The sequence below is a fragment of the Gastrolobium bilobum genome, unplaced genomic scaffold, assembly GCF_033153095.1.
Source record: "Gastrolobium bilobum isolate Gb01-03AN ecotype WA unplaced genomic scaffold, APGP_CSIRO_Gbil_v1 utg96785, whole genome shotgun sequence".
NCBI classification, from domain to species: domain Eukaryota; kingdom Viridiplantae; phylum Streptophyta; class Magnoliopsida; order Fabales; family Fabaceae; genus Gastrolobium; species Gastrolobium bilobum.
This window is the reverse complement of record NW_026898078.1, coordinates 15498-29240: the sequence shown is the minus strand read 5'-3', so window position 1 is coordinate 29240 and position 13743 is coordinate 15498. Positions and strand designations below refer to the sequence as shown.

The following is a 13743-nucleotide window of genomic DNA, read 5'->3' as shown; positions in this document are numbered from 1 at the left end:
AGGGTGGATCTGTTCTGAAATATGTACATGTACCGTAATAGTTACATTAATCCAAAAATGAAATAGCTATATATGTATTACTGTGCGGGATATACAGAAAAAGTGGCTCATTTTGAGTATGGTTTAGATAGTAATTTATATACTAACATGTAGATTTGTTTTTTTGAAATATTCTAATCGGTTTATCACTTCGTGATTAGTTCGATTTGAGACGGGTCCCGGAATTAAGACTTTAAATCCCTCCGAAAAATAGTACTGAAAGTATCGAACTCTCTCACCTCACCCCCACCTGTTCAGTTCATTACGCCAATTAAGCTTTTGCAAGAATTAACACTGAAAAACTCAAAATCAAAGAAATCTCAGAATTGAACCCACATTGACTGGCTTTTGCACATTTTTGAAAAAAATTTCAATTACTCTCTAGTTTCTCAATTTTTTTCTGTTCTTTTTTTTTTTTTTTGAACCTAGAGAGGTGACTCTACATCTGTTTAGCAAGGGTGAATTGCTGTAATTGTTGGAGAAACAATTGGAGTGACCCTAAATTTTTAGGTTAAGTGTGATCAAGAGGTGATCATATGTTGGGAAATTCATTCCCTCAAACTCCAATGTCAAGCGGGTCCAGGGGAAGCCCGTGGCGGGGAACCACCACCAATGAGCTAAGGCTACACCAACCGTAGCAAGTGGATTCGACACCATGTCTCAACCCAAAACCTTAAGGCATTGGGTTCATGGGTCCTTTCACTTATATACTCTTCACTTAGCTCATTACCAACCAATGTAGGACTCATCACATTTGAATATCTCAACATCATACACTTGTAAAATTTCAATTGTAAAATGGTTTCTTCAAGCACTCGTTGGAAGCTTGATGATAGTGAAAACGATCGACCTCATTCTGGACGTAGCTCTCAAGTGGTTAGAGAGTGAATCAGGATATATCGCGGTGTGATTCTTCCTTACCTTACCTCTTTTGATTTCTATCAATTGAATTTCATTTTGATTCTTGATATATATTATATTGAATCTGTTTTAGGATTTATAATCAATACTTTTCTGTTTTAATTCGTTCTTGCATGATTTCTTGAAAAAAGTGGGAATAAACATTGAAATTCTTCTATTTTTCCTTTCAAATTTGACCCGCTGCTTATTGCCTCTGAATTGATGTTATAAAAATTATTTTAATTCTGTTTTGTATTGGGAAAAATGTTTATGATCAATAAATTTCGTTTTGGTTGAAGTTGTATGTTAAAAGCTGAATTTTGAATTGTTTCTTGAAAAATAAGTAACACACAATTCATCCCCCTCTCTTGTGTAATTGTTTAGCCATCTTTTATTTTCACTTACATGACTTAAAATTTCACGTGGTTGTGTTGGAAATGCCACCCTTTATTGTACATGACAGAACTGAAGGATACATCAGGGATGTAGTGGCATTTGAGCAATGATTCACCCTACTTTGCTCAATACTTAACATCCTAGATTTTAATCAATTCAGGAAAAGATGTAAATATACTGGTTGATAAGAAAATTATTGTGACTTTTAATGGGTCATGCTAATGCAGAGGCTACACTGGTTAACAATCTCTGCAAAAATGTTCCCATGCCAAGGCTCAATCAAGAGTATCTCTGCAAAAATTACATTTCTTGAACCCGAGTTTGTTTAGAGGAAATTAAACTAAACTCCTAGTCTCTCGAATCAACAGTTTAAATGAAGTTAATTTAATATATCCGTATTTGCTTTTTTTTTTAAAAAGTGAAGATAAGTACACGTTCATTTAAGAAATCCATTTTTAATCATATTGCTAAATTTTAATTCTTTTTAACCATATTGCTAAATAAAATTTACCAATTGGCATAGGATGAGGAGCTTAGAACTTTTTTTTTTTAGACGTAACTTATTACCTCTGTTTTCAATATTATTATTTTTTCTTCCAAAATTTCATCTCGAGGATTCAGTGAAGGTTAGCTAGCACCCACTCTTTTGACAGAAGAATATCTCAACTACACCACTACAGTCTCCCTCTTCAACACCGAAACCCCACAAATTGTAACAAATCCTTAACCACCAACTGCACTTTCTAGTAGAGAATGGCAACACGCAATAAATTATATATATAGTCATATATACACTTCATGTTTCAAACATATCCCATTATCATATATCTCTCTCTCCAATCAATGGCTCGTCCACTCCTAGTGATGCATCCTCTAACAAGCACTTCACATATTGGCCTTGCAGTTATGACCCTTATGTTGTGTGCCATTGCATTGCTAATGTGTGCTTCTCATTCCCGCAAATGGCGCCAGTGGAGCTCTTGCTATAATGCCTTTGTAGAAGAGCCTGTAATAGAGCTCAACAATGAAGCTGTGACCAGTGGTGGTGAACAAGAAGAAGATGAACCTTCGCTTTGGCAGAAGAATATTCTTATGGGTGGGAAGTGTGAGCTACCTGATTTTTCTGGCGTCATAATTTATGACTCCAATGGCAATATAGTAAACCCTTCTAAAACTTATCGTCCATTACTAACCTGGAAATAAGAATCTGAGGAACCCCCACAAGCTTCTACATTTGCAGAAGCAGAATCATGTCATGTGAAAAATTTGTCATTAATTTATCAGTTGTTAACAATTAAATGATGATTTCTTCTTTTTTGTTTACAAACTTAGTCATAACCAAAAAAAAAAAAAAAGAAGAAGAAGAAGAAGAAGGAAAATGACAGTTCAAAATAATGTCTCCTCGGGCCAATACTTTTCCTCTCTGTTAAGTCTCTTATCTTATAAACTCTGTTTTCCTTGAAGCCGATATATAACAGATTCCAACTAAAACTAACAAAAAAACGAATGCAAGGAGCAGTGAGAATCAGATAAAGATAAAGGATGTGGAACACAAGAAAAGAATAACGGGAAAAGACATGAAATCATCTTCCCATCTATAAATTAGGAGGCAAGTTTCACACACAGGGGGGGCACTTGGCAGCAGCATTGGATATTTCCAAGCATCAAAAGAAAAGGTTTTTTATTTAAAAAAGAAGAAGAGAGAGATCATTTTGGGGATTTTTCTGGTAAACAAAGAGAACTCTTCACACTTGACCAAGAGAGAGGTGTAGAAGGGGTCAAGGCATAGGAGTTAAGAACAGTGCTGGATAAGAGGTATACACTAACTAATCCTACATTATGAATATCCTCCTCGTGCTGACTATGTTGGTTGCAAAGATCCTATCGTGCTCTCTTATTTTTATTTGATTTTTATCATGTTTTTATTTTTAACCGCGTGGTGTTTCTAACTCTGTAATATTTTAATAAAATAAATTAAACATAAACTAGTTTTGATCTTCAAAACCAAACTACAAAAAATCTCATTTCTATACCAAATATGAACTAATCTTCTATCAGTTCACACGGTAGCATTTAGAAAAAAAGAAAAAAGAAAAAATAAAATTTTAACAGCCAACAAGAAAGGTTTGAACATCACATGTATGTATGCTTTCTTGAAATCCTAACCCTTATTGTTAATCACACATCTTCTTCGGCTTTTTTAGTCTCTTGTCTATGCACACACATCATTTTGGGCTTCTAGTGCCTTGTTTGTGCATCATTTTCGGCTGTCTCTTCCATAGACACAACTAGTTCACAGATGCAATAGCAACCTTGATCCCCTAGGATCAAATGGGGTTGAGATGTAGAATTGGGCTGGCTTGTTTGGGTTATTGTACATGTTCATTGTAGCTTTGTAGATCTGATTCATGTTTTAAGAAAAGTAACAATAGGGTAACACAGATAACCAAAAAAGAATAGGACTAACAGTTGGCAGAACAAAATGAAACAAACAAAAAAATCTAGTTCCAAGAATAGGAACAATTCGAATTAAGAAAAAACAGATATTTGGACACCTCTAAATACTCCTACCTTGCGCATCTTAAAAAAAAAAATATCTTTGAATTTATATTCCAATAAAGGTCAGGCCACAATAATTAGATAAATAAAATCATTTTATTAACTGTATGTACAGCAGTTAATATTAACTTTTGGGAAATTGATTGATGTTCTAATTTAGAAATTTTTGTTTCTCTGAGTTTATTATATCAATTTTATAACTGTGCCTGCTCTATGATTTTTAAAATTTATTGCATCTCATGTTCTTGTCATATTATATGTCACCAAGACACCAACCATCTCAGAGAATCCTTTAGACTGTTTTAACCTTTGAAGCATGGATAATGGGTATGTGAAATTTAACTTTTTATTTTATATTTATTTATATGAAAAAATGGGGTGATTGAATTTTAGATCACTTGGTTATAGACTCATATCATATTATGCAATCAATTTTTCTAAAAACTTATGACCAGATAAGTCACATAAATGTTTTTATTATATCTATTTATACGATTTATGTTTGAATCCTATATTGTATCTTCGATTCCTAGTTTCAAACTCATGCTAAACCTGCAATTGGATTTGATTGGTTTAAGGAAATGGCGGGACAAACAAATAGTTCACAGAGTGGACACCAAGATTTGGAGAAAGTATTGACTGGTATGCTTGAAGGAGTAGTTCTTCCAGACATGTCTGGAATCGATGAGGAATGTATTTATACAGTTTCACTAAAAATTCGCCAAGCTAATCCCCAAGCCTATACTCCTCAGGTTGTTTCCATTAGTCCTTTTCACAATCCACATGGCTCTGTTGGTCACAATATTTTTGAGCCAATGGAGAAAATCAAACTGAAATATCTCAAGGCATTTCTAACTCGAACCCAGCAACGTGTGGGGTTTTGTTCTCAAACTTAAAGAGTGGGAAAATAGAATTCGAAATTGTTATGCAGGGATTATTAACTATGAAAGCAATGATTTCCTAAAGATGATTCTAATTGATGCTTGCTTCATAATTGAGCTTTTTCGTAGAAAATTTGGAAAAGAAGATTGGATGGAAATAGACCTTATATTGTCAAGACCATGGCTTGCAGAAGATGTTTGGGATGACTTGATGCTACTTGAAAATCAACTTCCTTTCTTTGTTCTTGAAAACATATACGAACTTGCTGCTATGACTAGTCCCTCCTTTATTGAGATTACTTCCCACTATTTCAATTTACCCAATCACCAGAACATGAGTCCAGAAAGAATGTGTCCAAAACACTTCACTGATCTTTACAGAACTGCTTTGCTACCACAATCATTTGCTCATGAACAGCATTAGATGGGCATGATACAGTTGGGCATGTATATAGTGCAAGCCAATTATTAGAAGCAGGTTTGGTATTCAAAGTCAGCCAAAGCAAATACTTACTTGACTTAAAATATCATGAGGGTGTGTTGGAAATGCCACCCATTATTGTAAATCACTCAACAGAAGGGTACGCCGGGAATATAGTGGCATTTGAGCTATCTCACATTTCACATACACCCTACATTTTTCAGTACTTCAAGATCCTAGATTATCTTATCAATACAGAGAAAGATGTGAACATACTAGTTGATAAGAAAATTATTGTCAATAGGATGGGTGATGCTAATGCAGTGTCTGCAATGGTTAACAATCTAGGCAAAAATGCTCCCACGCCAATTCTCAATGAAGAGTATCTCTCTCTCTGCCGCAGCTTGAATAAATTCTATGAAAACCCACGCAACAAATACAAGGCAATCTTTGTACATGAGTACTTCAACACTCCTTGGAAAATAGCATCTACCATTGCTGCAATTGTGCTACTTTTGCTCACCCTGATTCAGACTATATGTTCAGTCATCGCATTATGAAGATAAAAGATTATGTAATATATTAAACTCCTTACTACTATGTTGAAATTTCACTTGTAAAACTTCGATTATCAATTGTGATCAGGTTTCTTATTTTGGTTAAGCCACATCCTGTCTTGGCAAGAACAGAATGAACACTATTTTATTATTTTGATATCTATTTCCTCTCAACAATCCCCTATATACGGATACAAGGATCCTACTAATACAAAAGAATCATTCAATGTTCTCAGGTCCATCAATATTGGACCACTATTTTACAAATGGTAATCTACGGCCCAACTAGGGGCACTGGTTAGCCTTTTGGGCCTAGCCTTGACCGTATCACTTGTCCCTCCTTCAAAAGGGACCTTGACCTCAAGGTCCAACTCAGGATAGAACTTCTGCAAGTCCTCTTCATATTCCCATGAAGCATCTTCTGCCAATGAATGAGACCATTGAACAAGCCACTGTCGAAATTCCTTGTTCTGCTGATGAATGGTACGAAAATTAACCACAGCCAATGGTTGTTGAGTTGGTTGATTTTCATGGTAATCTACAGGCAATTCAGCTACTGCTACAGTGGAATTCCCAACATAAGGTTTCAACACTGATATATGGAAAGAGGGATGAATTCAAGAGTGTGGAGGTAATTCTAATTGGTATGCTACCTTACTCAATACCTTCTTAACCGGAAAGGGGTCAAAATACCTTTTGGCTAACTTTTGATTAGTTCTTCGAGCCAAAGAGATTTTCCTGTATGGTTGAAGTTTGAGCAATACCAAATCTCCAACTTGAAATTCCTTATCTGTCCTATGTTTATCAGCGGCCATTTTCATCCGATTTTGAGCTACCTTTAAATGGTGCTTTAAGCTGGTAAGCAACTCATTTCGATGAGAAAGCATTGTATCCACAGCTGCCACACGCACAGATCCCTGTTGATATAAAGGAATTAGAGTAGGTTGCTTCCCATATAAAGCTTGAAAGGGAGTCATGCCAATTGAAGAATGATGAGCAGTGTTATAATGTAATTCAGCCCATCCTAGATAAAAAGACCACTTGCTGTTTTGATCATGACAGAATGCTCTGATATATTGCTCCAAATATCGATTAGTCACCTCCGTTTTCCCATCCGTTTGTGGGTGATAAGCTGAGCTCATTTTAAGAGCTGTACCACTAAGCTTAAAAAGAGAAGACCAGAATTGGCTCATGAAAATTCTGTCTCTGTCAGAAACCAGTGACTTGGGAAATCCATGTAACTTCACCACCATTTCACAAAACAATTTGGCCACTGTCACAGCCGAGTAATTACCTGCTAAAGCTCCAAAATGAGCATATTTAGTCAGTCTATCTACAGTAACTAATATAGCTGAAAACCCTGCAGAAATAGGCAAACCAGTGATAAAGTCAAGAGTAAGGTCTTCAAAAACTCCTTCTGGAATAGAAAGTGGCTGTAACAAACCAAGAGGAGGACCAGTGACTGATTTAATACATTGACATATATGACATGCCTTTACAAATGAAGTCACATCCCTACGCATGTGCTCCCAATAAAAAGAAGCAGACAACCTAAGTAAAGTTCTGGTAATACCCGCATGGCCTCCTAGTGGTGAAGAATGTGCTTCAGTCATGAGAATTTGTCTCAAAACAGATGTTGGACTCAACAAGTATCGTCCTTTATGAAACAACAGCCCATCCTTTGATGTAATCAATACATCCACACAATTATTATCACTAACCTTTTGATGCAAACCCAACAAGTAAGGATCTGAAATATTTTCTGCACGGATTTGATCTACAATTGCATAAGTGGGTGCAGAAACTAAACAGAACAAGGAGGCAGCAGAATCTTCCTCATGTCGTCTGGACAATGCATCTGCAACCATATTGGAAACTCCACTTTTATATTCAATTGTAAAATCAAATCCTAAAAGCTTACTTACATACTTCTGCTGCTCAGGAGTAGAAATAGTCTGAGATAATAATTCCTTAAGGCTCCTGTGATCAGTTTTTATAACAAACTTTGAACCCAGCAAATAATGCCTCCACCTTTTGACAGCCTCGGTCACTGCATACAACTCTCTCACATAAGTTGATGCTGACTGCATTTTCTGATTCATCTTCTTACTAAAAAATGCTATGGGTCGTCCTTCTTGCAATAACACAACTCCTACTCCATAGTTTGAAGCATCTGATTCAATTATAAATGGCAAGGAAAAGTTGGGAAGCCGCAACACAGGTGTCTCTGTCATGGCTCTTTTTAATGCTAAAAAAGCATCCTCTGTGCTTGGTGACCAATGGAATGAATCACTTTTAAGAAGATCTGTCAGAGGAGTAGCTAGAGAAGCATATTGTCGTACAAATCGTCTGTAATATCCCGTTAAACCCAAGAAACCCCGAAGCTGTTTTAAGGTTCTTGGAACTGGCCAATGAATCATGGCAGAGACCTTCTTGGGATCAGCTGTAACTCTCTCACCCGAGACTAAATGTCCCAAATATTCTATCTCAGAAACTCCAAAAGCATATTTACTCATCTTGACATAAAACTGATTCTGCAAAAGACAGTGCAGTGCAGTCCTCAAATGCAGAATGTGATCTTCCATGGTAGTGCTATACACAAGTATATCATAAAAAAAAAACAATCACGAACCTGCGAAGATGAGCCTTAAACAAGTGATTCATAGCCGCTTGGAAGGTAGAAGGAGCATTAGTTAAGCCGAACGGCATAACCAAAAACTCGTAATGACCCTCATGGGTTCGAAAAGCAGTCTTGAATACGTCATCTGGAGTCATTCTTATCTGGTGATAGCCACTGCGTAAGTCCAATTTGGAGAATACCTTTGCCCCATGTAACTCGTCCAACAACTCATCAATTGTCGGAATAGGAAAGCGATCCTTAACAGTGATATTGTTAAGCTGCCTATAGTCAATACACATGCGCCAAGTGCCATCTTGTTTCTTGACTAACAACATTGGAGAAGAAAATGGACTTCTACTTTCTTGTATGTACCCAGAAGTTAACAAGTCAGCAACTTGTTGCTCTATTTCAGCCTTATGGTGATAAGCATACCTATAAGGACGTATTGATACTGGCTTCGCACCCTCCTCAAGATGAATTGAATGATTACAGCCTCTAAATGGGGGTAACGCATTAGGAATCTGGAAAACAGCTTGAAAGGCCACTAGTACCTTCCATAATTCCGGAGAAACCTTATCTTTCATCATCTCCACCTCTGTATTAGACTGTTGTACTCCTGAATGGAGCATCAATTTGGAATTGGAATGCTGATCAGAATCCCCTTTCAACAATACCCTCTTGCTGCACCACTCAAACTCCATGGTTAAAAGCTCATAATCATGTATCACCCTTCCCAATTTGGCTAACCACATGATTCCCAAAATTATTCCCAAATCATGCAATTCAATAACCCACAAATCAACTACAAATTGATGTCCTTGAATCAGGAGTTTAACATCAAGACATTTTTTTTCACAAAACAAAAATTCTCAATTTCCCAAATAAACCCGCATCTTAGTGGTTCTGGACATAGGTAAATCAAATTTTTCAGCTAACTCCCTATTGATAAAGTTGTGAGAGCTACCTGAGTCGATTAAAACCTGGACCATTTCTCCATGGAATGGAATGTCAAAATGCAAGGCCCGAGGATTGGTGTCTCCCACCATTGAATGTAAGGCTGCATCAGACATTTCAATAGTTTTGGCCTCTGGCTGCCAAACTATCTGCTCATCTGGTTGATCCCCCAACTCATCCTCCTCACCTATCAACAGTAGCATCCTCCCTTGACATCTATGGCGCACATTCCATTTTTCATTACAATGATAACAGAGACCTGACTCTCTCCGTTTTTGCAGGTATTCATGTGACAACTTCTTAACCGGAGGTAAATTGGGAGCAGGTAAAGCTGGTACCGAATTGATGGGTTTAACTTGAGATACCTGTGGGGACAAAGAAAACGAAGGATCTCCCACCGATTGCCTCCCATAGAGCGGTTTGGAGTTAGCCGAGAATGAAGTACGAAGCTCACTATGATGGGCCTCATATGCCACCGCCAATTTCATGGCTTGATGGAGAGAAGTGGGGTTATGAAATTGGATGGCGCGCCTCAGATCAGCATGCAAACCAGAAATGAAAAAACTAGCAAGTACCTCATCCGAGAATTCAGTTACTTGATTGATTAGGGCTTCAAATTCACAGATGTAAGTAGCGTCTTGTACTATGTGTGGGTATTTGGCGTATATAAATCTTGCATTTCTCTGGCCAGTAGAATAGTATTGACACACATGACATGATTATCTGCTGCATTGCACTATTTTAGAACCGATGATGATAAACTGCTTTTGAACTTATATTGCACATGTAAGTGAGCTTGGGGTGGAAGATCCTTGAGGACCCCTTGTCTTACTGAGATTTCTTGTTTAGAGATCTCACCCCACGTTTGGGGAATGCTTATTTCAGGTTCAGGTAGTATAGGGACTGATGCCTCTGGTGGCAGGAGGCCAGAGCTTAGTTGATGTTTATTGCTGTTATATGTTATATGCTGGCATGGCTGGATTGGATACTGTTTGTGTTTTCCGCCTTTATCATTATGTTGCTATTGAGTTGAGACTTTTGTGGGCTTTGTTTCCTTATTTGGGGTGAGCATGGGAGTTGTCCATGCCACCATGTTGTTAGTACTTTTGAGTTGAGTTGTATAAACTGCTAGTTGGTCCGGTCTACGTGTTGTAGCTCCGTGACTAGAGACATACTTATGTTATTTAATTAATGAGGCATTTCAGTTAGCTGTTTATTGCAATATACATACAAGCGATGTTTTAAAATGGTTAATTAAGCAAGTTGGTAATGATAATGACGTCATAATTGAAAAGAAAAAGATATTCCGCATTTTTAATTAAGCGCAGCTTAATACGATAGTATGATAACATTACCGGATATATACGAGGTGTTACACTTTGGCTAGTAAGGATAACTAGAAAGAGTTTATACTTGACTTACGGCTATAACTTTTGATAGAGTGATAAGAGTTTGATTCAACACTTAGAGTAGAGCTAAGTTCTTGGTTCGTGATAACGCTTTGCTTCCTTTTAAGGGGATTATTGACCTTCTGATAGGTGAGTAGATATTTCTAAAGTCGTCTACAAAATTTAACTTGTTTTATAATTTTTCCAACATTTTATCAACCTTGGGATCTTTAATAAGAAAAGGTTCTTTTTGTGGGGTTATGCTTCTAATATGTGTTCGGCAGTGCAAGGGTAGCTCATAGCGGGGAGAGACCGTCAATCATGGGTCAAGTGAGTAGCAACATTAAGTGGACTCGGAACACCATAATCAAACCCAAAACCTTAAGGCATTAGTTGCATGGATCCTTCCACTTATATGGAGCTCACTTAGTTCATCCTTAACCAACGTGGGACTTTTTTACTCAATCATTCAATCCTGGATTTCTCAACAATATGACTGTATTATTTTAATTTACAAATATTAATTTTGCCAAGAAAAAAGATGAACAACATTAATGTTTTCTTGGTCTGAAAACTATTTTGGTTCCAATTAATCCGACTTGCACCAAGAGGACCAATTTAACTATTTAAGGAAGTAAAGTTCTTACAAAGTCTTTATTTTTATTTTATTTTTTTTCATTTACAGTACTTGAACCTAAGTTATTTAGAAGAAATTACACTTCTTGCCACTCGAACCAACAGTTTATATGAATTTAAGATAATATGTTTGTAGATGTTAAGTACACCTTCATTTAAGAAATTCATTTTAATAACGAGGAAGGTTATACTTATAACCTATTTTCGTTTACAACCTCTTACAAATATATCTTAACTGTTAATTTCCGTCAATCAACGGTTATCATTTATTGCGAATTAATAATTAATTAATGAGTTTGATTTATGAAAATAATAACTCTTGATTGACGAAAATTAACGGTTAAGATATGATTATAAAAGATTGTAAACAAAAAATAGGTTGTAAGTATAACCTTTCTTTTTAATAATATAACTAAATTTTAATTATTTTTAACCATATTTCTAAATAAAATTTACCAACTGGCATACTATGAGGAAATTAGACCTTTTTATTGTTGGACGTAACCTATTACCTCTGTTTTCAAAATTGTGTATTGTTTTTTTCTTCTAAAATCTCATCTTGAGGATTCAGTGAACATTAGCACCCACTCTTTTGACAGAAGAATATCTCAACCACACCACTACACTCTCCCTCTTCAACTCCAAAACCCCACAAATGTAACAAATCCTTAACCACCAACTGCACTTTCTAATAGAGAATGGCATATATATATATATATATATATATATATATATATATATACACACACACTTCAAGTTTCAAACATATCCCATTTTCATATATCTCTCTCTCCAATCAATGGCTCGTCCACTCCTAGTGTTGAACCCTCTAACAAGCACTTCACATATTGGCCTTGCAATTATGACCCTTATGTTGTGTGCCATTGCACTGCTAATGTGTGCTTCTCATTCCCGCAAATGGCGGCAATGGAGCTCTTGCTATAATGCCTTTGTAGAAGAGCCTGTAATAGGGCTCAACAATGAAGCTGTGATCAGTGGTGGTGAACAAGAAGAAGATGAACCTTCGCTTTGGCAGAAGAACATTCTTATGGGTGGGAAGTGTGAGCTCCCTGATTTTTCTGGCGTCATAATTTATGACTCCAATGGCAATTTAGTAAATCCTGCTAAAACTTCTCGTCCATTGCTAAAGCTTCTTCATTAGCAGAAGCAGAACTGATATAGAGTTCTATCTCTGTCTCAGTTTCGAGAATGAATCTTCTCGTGTCTTGTTTTAAGATGATCATGTCATGTAAAAAATAGTCATTAATTTATCACCGGTTAACAATTAAATGATCATTTCTTCTTCTTCTTTTTCTTTTACAAACTTAGTTATTAAAATTGTGACAGTTGATTTATGAATGAATGGATGAAATTTATCACATGACATGATTATATTAAAATAAAACGTGAAGATTTAGTCCCCTTGATTCAGTAGTGAGAATAGATTGATGCATACAAACTTTAATCAAAACCAAAGCCTTTCAATATGTCAAGAAACTCTTGCAATCTTTAATATAAATTTGGATTGGTTTTTTCTATAATTTATTCAATAGTTTAGGGCTTTCCAATAATTGTTAATTATTTTCTTTTTTGTTATTTTTAGATTATGTTTGAGTGCGTGTTGATTGTACGTTATCTACTTTGATTGCGGATGATTATAGTTCTTCACTTTTTTGTTATTTTATATTTCCTATTTAAGGTTTGGAGAACCCTATTGTTATTAGGTTATTTTTTGGTTAAATAAAATTAAGAAAAGAAAAAGTGTTTTTTTCTCTCAATTCTTATTTCGTTCTTTCTTTCTGTTTCGACATTATTTGGTAATCAGAGCTTTGTTGTCACATAAATGGCTGAATAGAACAATGGAGGTCGAGGTCGAGGTCGTGTACGGCGGGGTAGAGGCGATGACGGGGGTAGAGGGCGTTGTAACACATTTAACGGCGACAGCGAACAATCACACATCGACACGCGAGACGCCACAAGACGCCATAGTTATAGCTATAATGGCCGCTACAATGGCAGAACAAGGTAGACGAATTCAGGAGCTCGAACAATTGTTTGCCCAAACACAATTGGACGAGTCAAATGAAGGAAGGGAGTCTGAAAGATCATCTTATATAGAGGAAAGGAGCGAAAACCCATTTTGGAATCAGAAAAGATAATGATGAAGTCAACCTGGCAATAAATTCTTTTTTGCTAATATTGGGGTGAAGATTGGATCCCAGAATTCGAGGGCACCACTCATCCCGATGATTTTATCGCGGATTACACACCATCGAAAGGGTCTTTGATATCTGAAACCTTCAGTTCAAATGATGGCATAATGATTTCTCTATCAACACCTGCTACAATAAAATCATCATTAGCCTCATCATCTTTCATATCTTCTTCCGCT

General features: G+C 36.3%; 2 protein-coding genes and 1 pseudogene across 2 annotated transcripts; all 3 read left to right on the top strand.

The window, feature by feature from the left end:
* Window positions 1-2178: 2178 nt before the first annotated feature.
* LOC133312723 (uncharacterized) lies at window positions 2179-2538 on the top strand. The gene has a single exon (XM_061513969.1). It carries the CDS (start codon window positions 2179-2181, stop codon window positions 2536-2538), a length of 360 nt encoding a protein of 119 aa, XP_061369953.1.
* A 1937-nt stretch (window positions 2539-4475) lies between these two features.
* LOC133312722 (UPF0481 protein At3g47200-like) lies at window positions 4476-5756 on the top strand (annotated as a pseudogene).
* A 6394-nt stretch (window positions 5757-12150) lies between these two features.
* Window positions 12151-12513, top strand: LOC133312721 (uncharacterized). Its single transcript, XM_061513968.1, has one exon. The coding sequence runs from the start codon at window positions 12151-12153 to the stop codon at window positions 12511-12513; it is 363 nt and encodes a 120-aa protein (XP_061369952.1).
* The last annotated feature ends 1230 nt before the right edge of the window (window positions 12514-13743 follow it).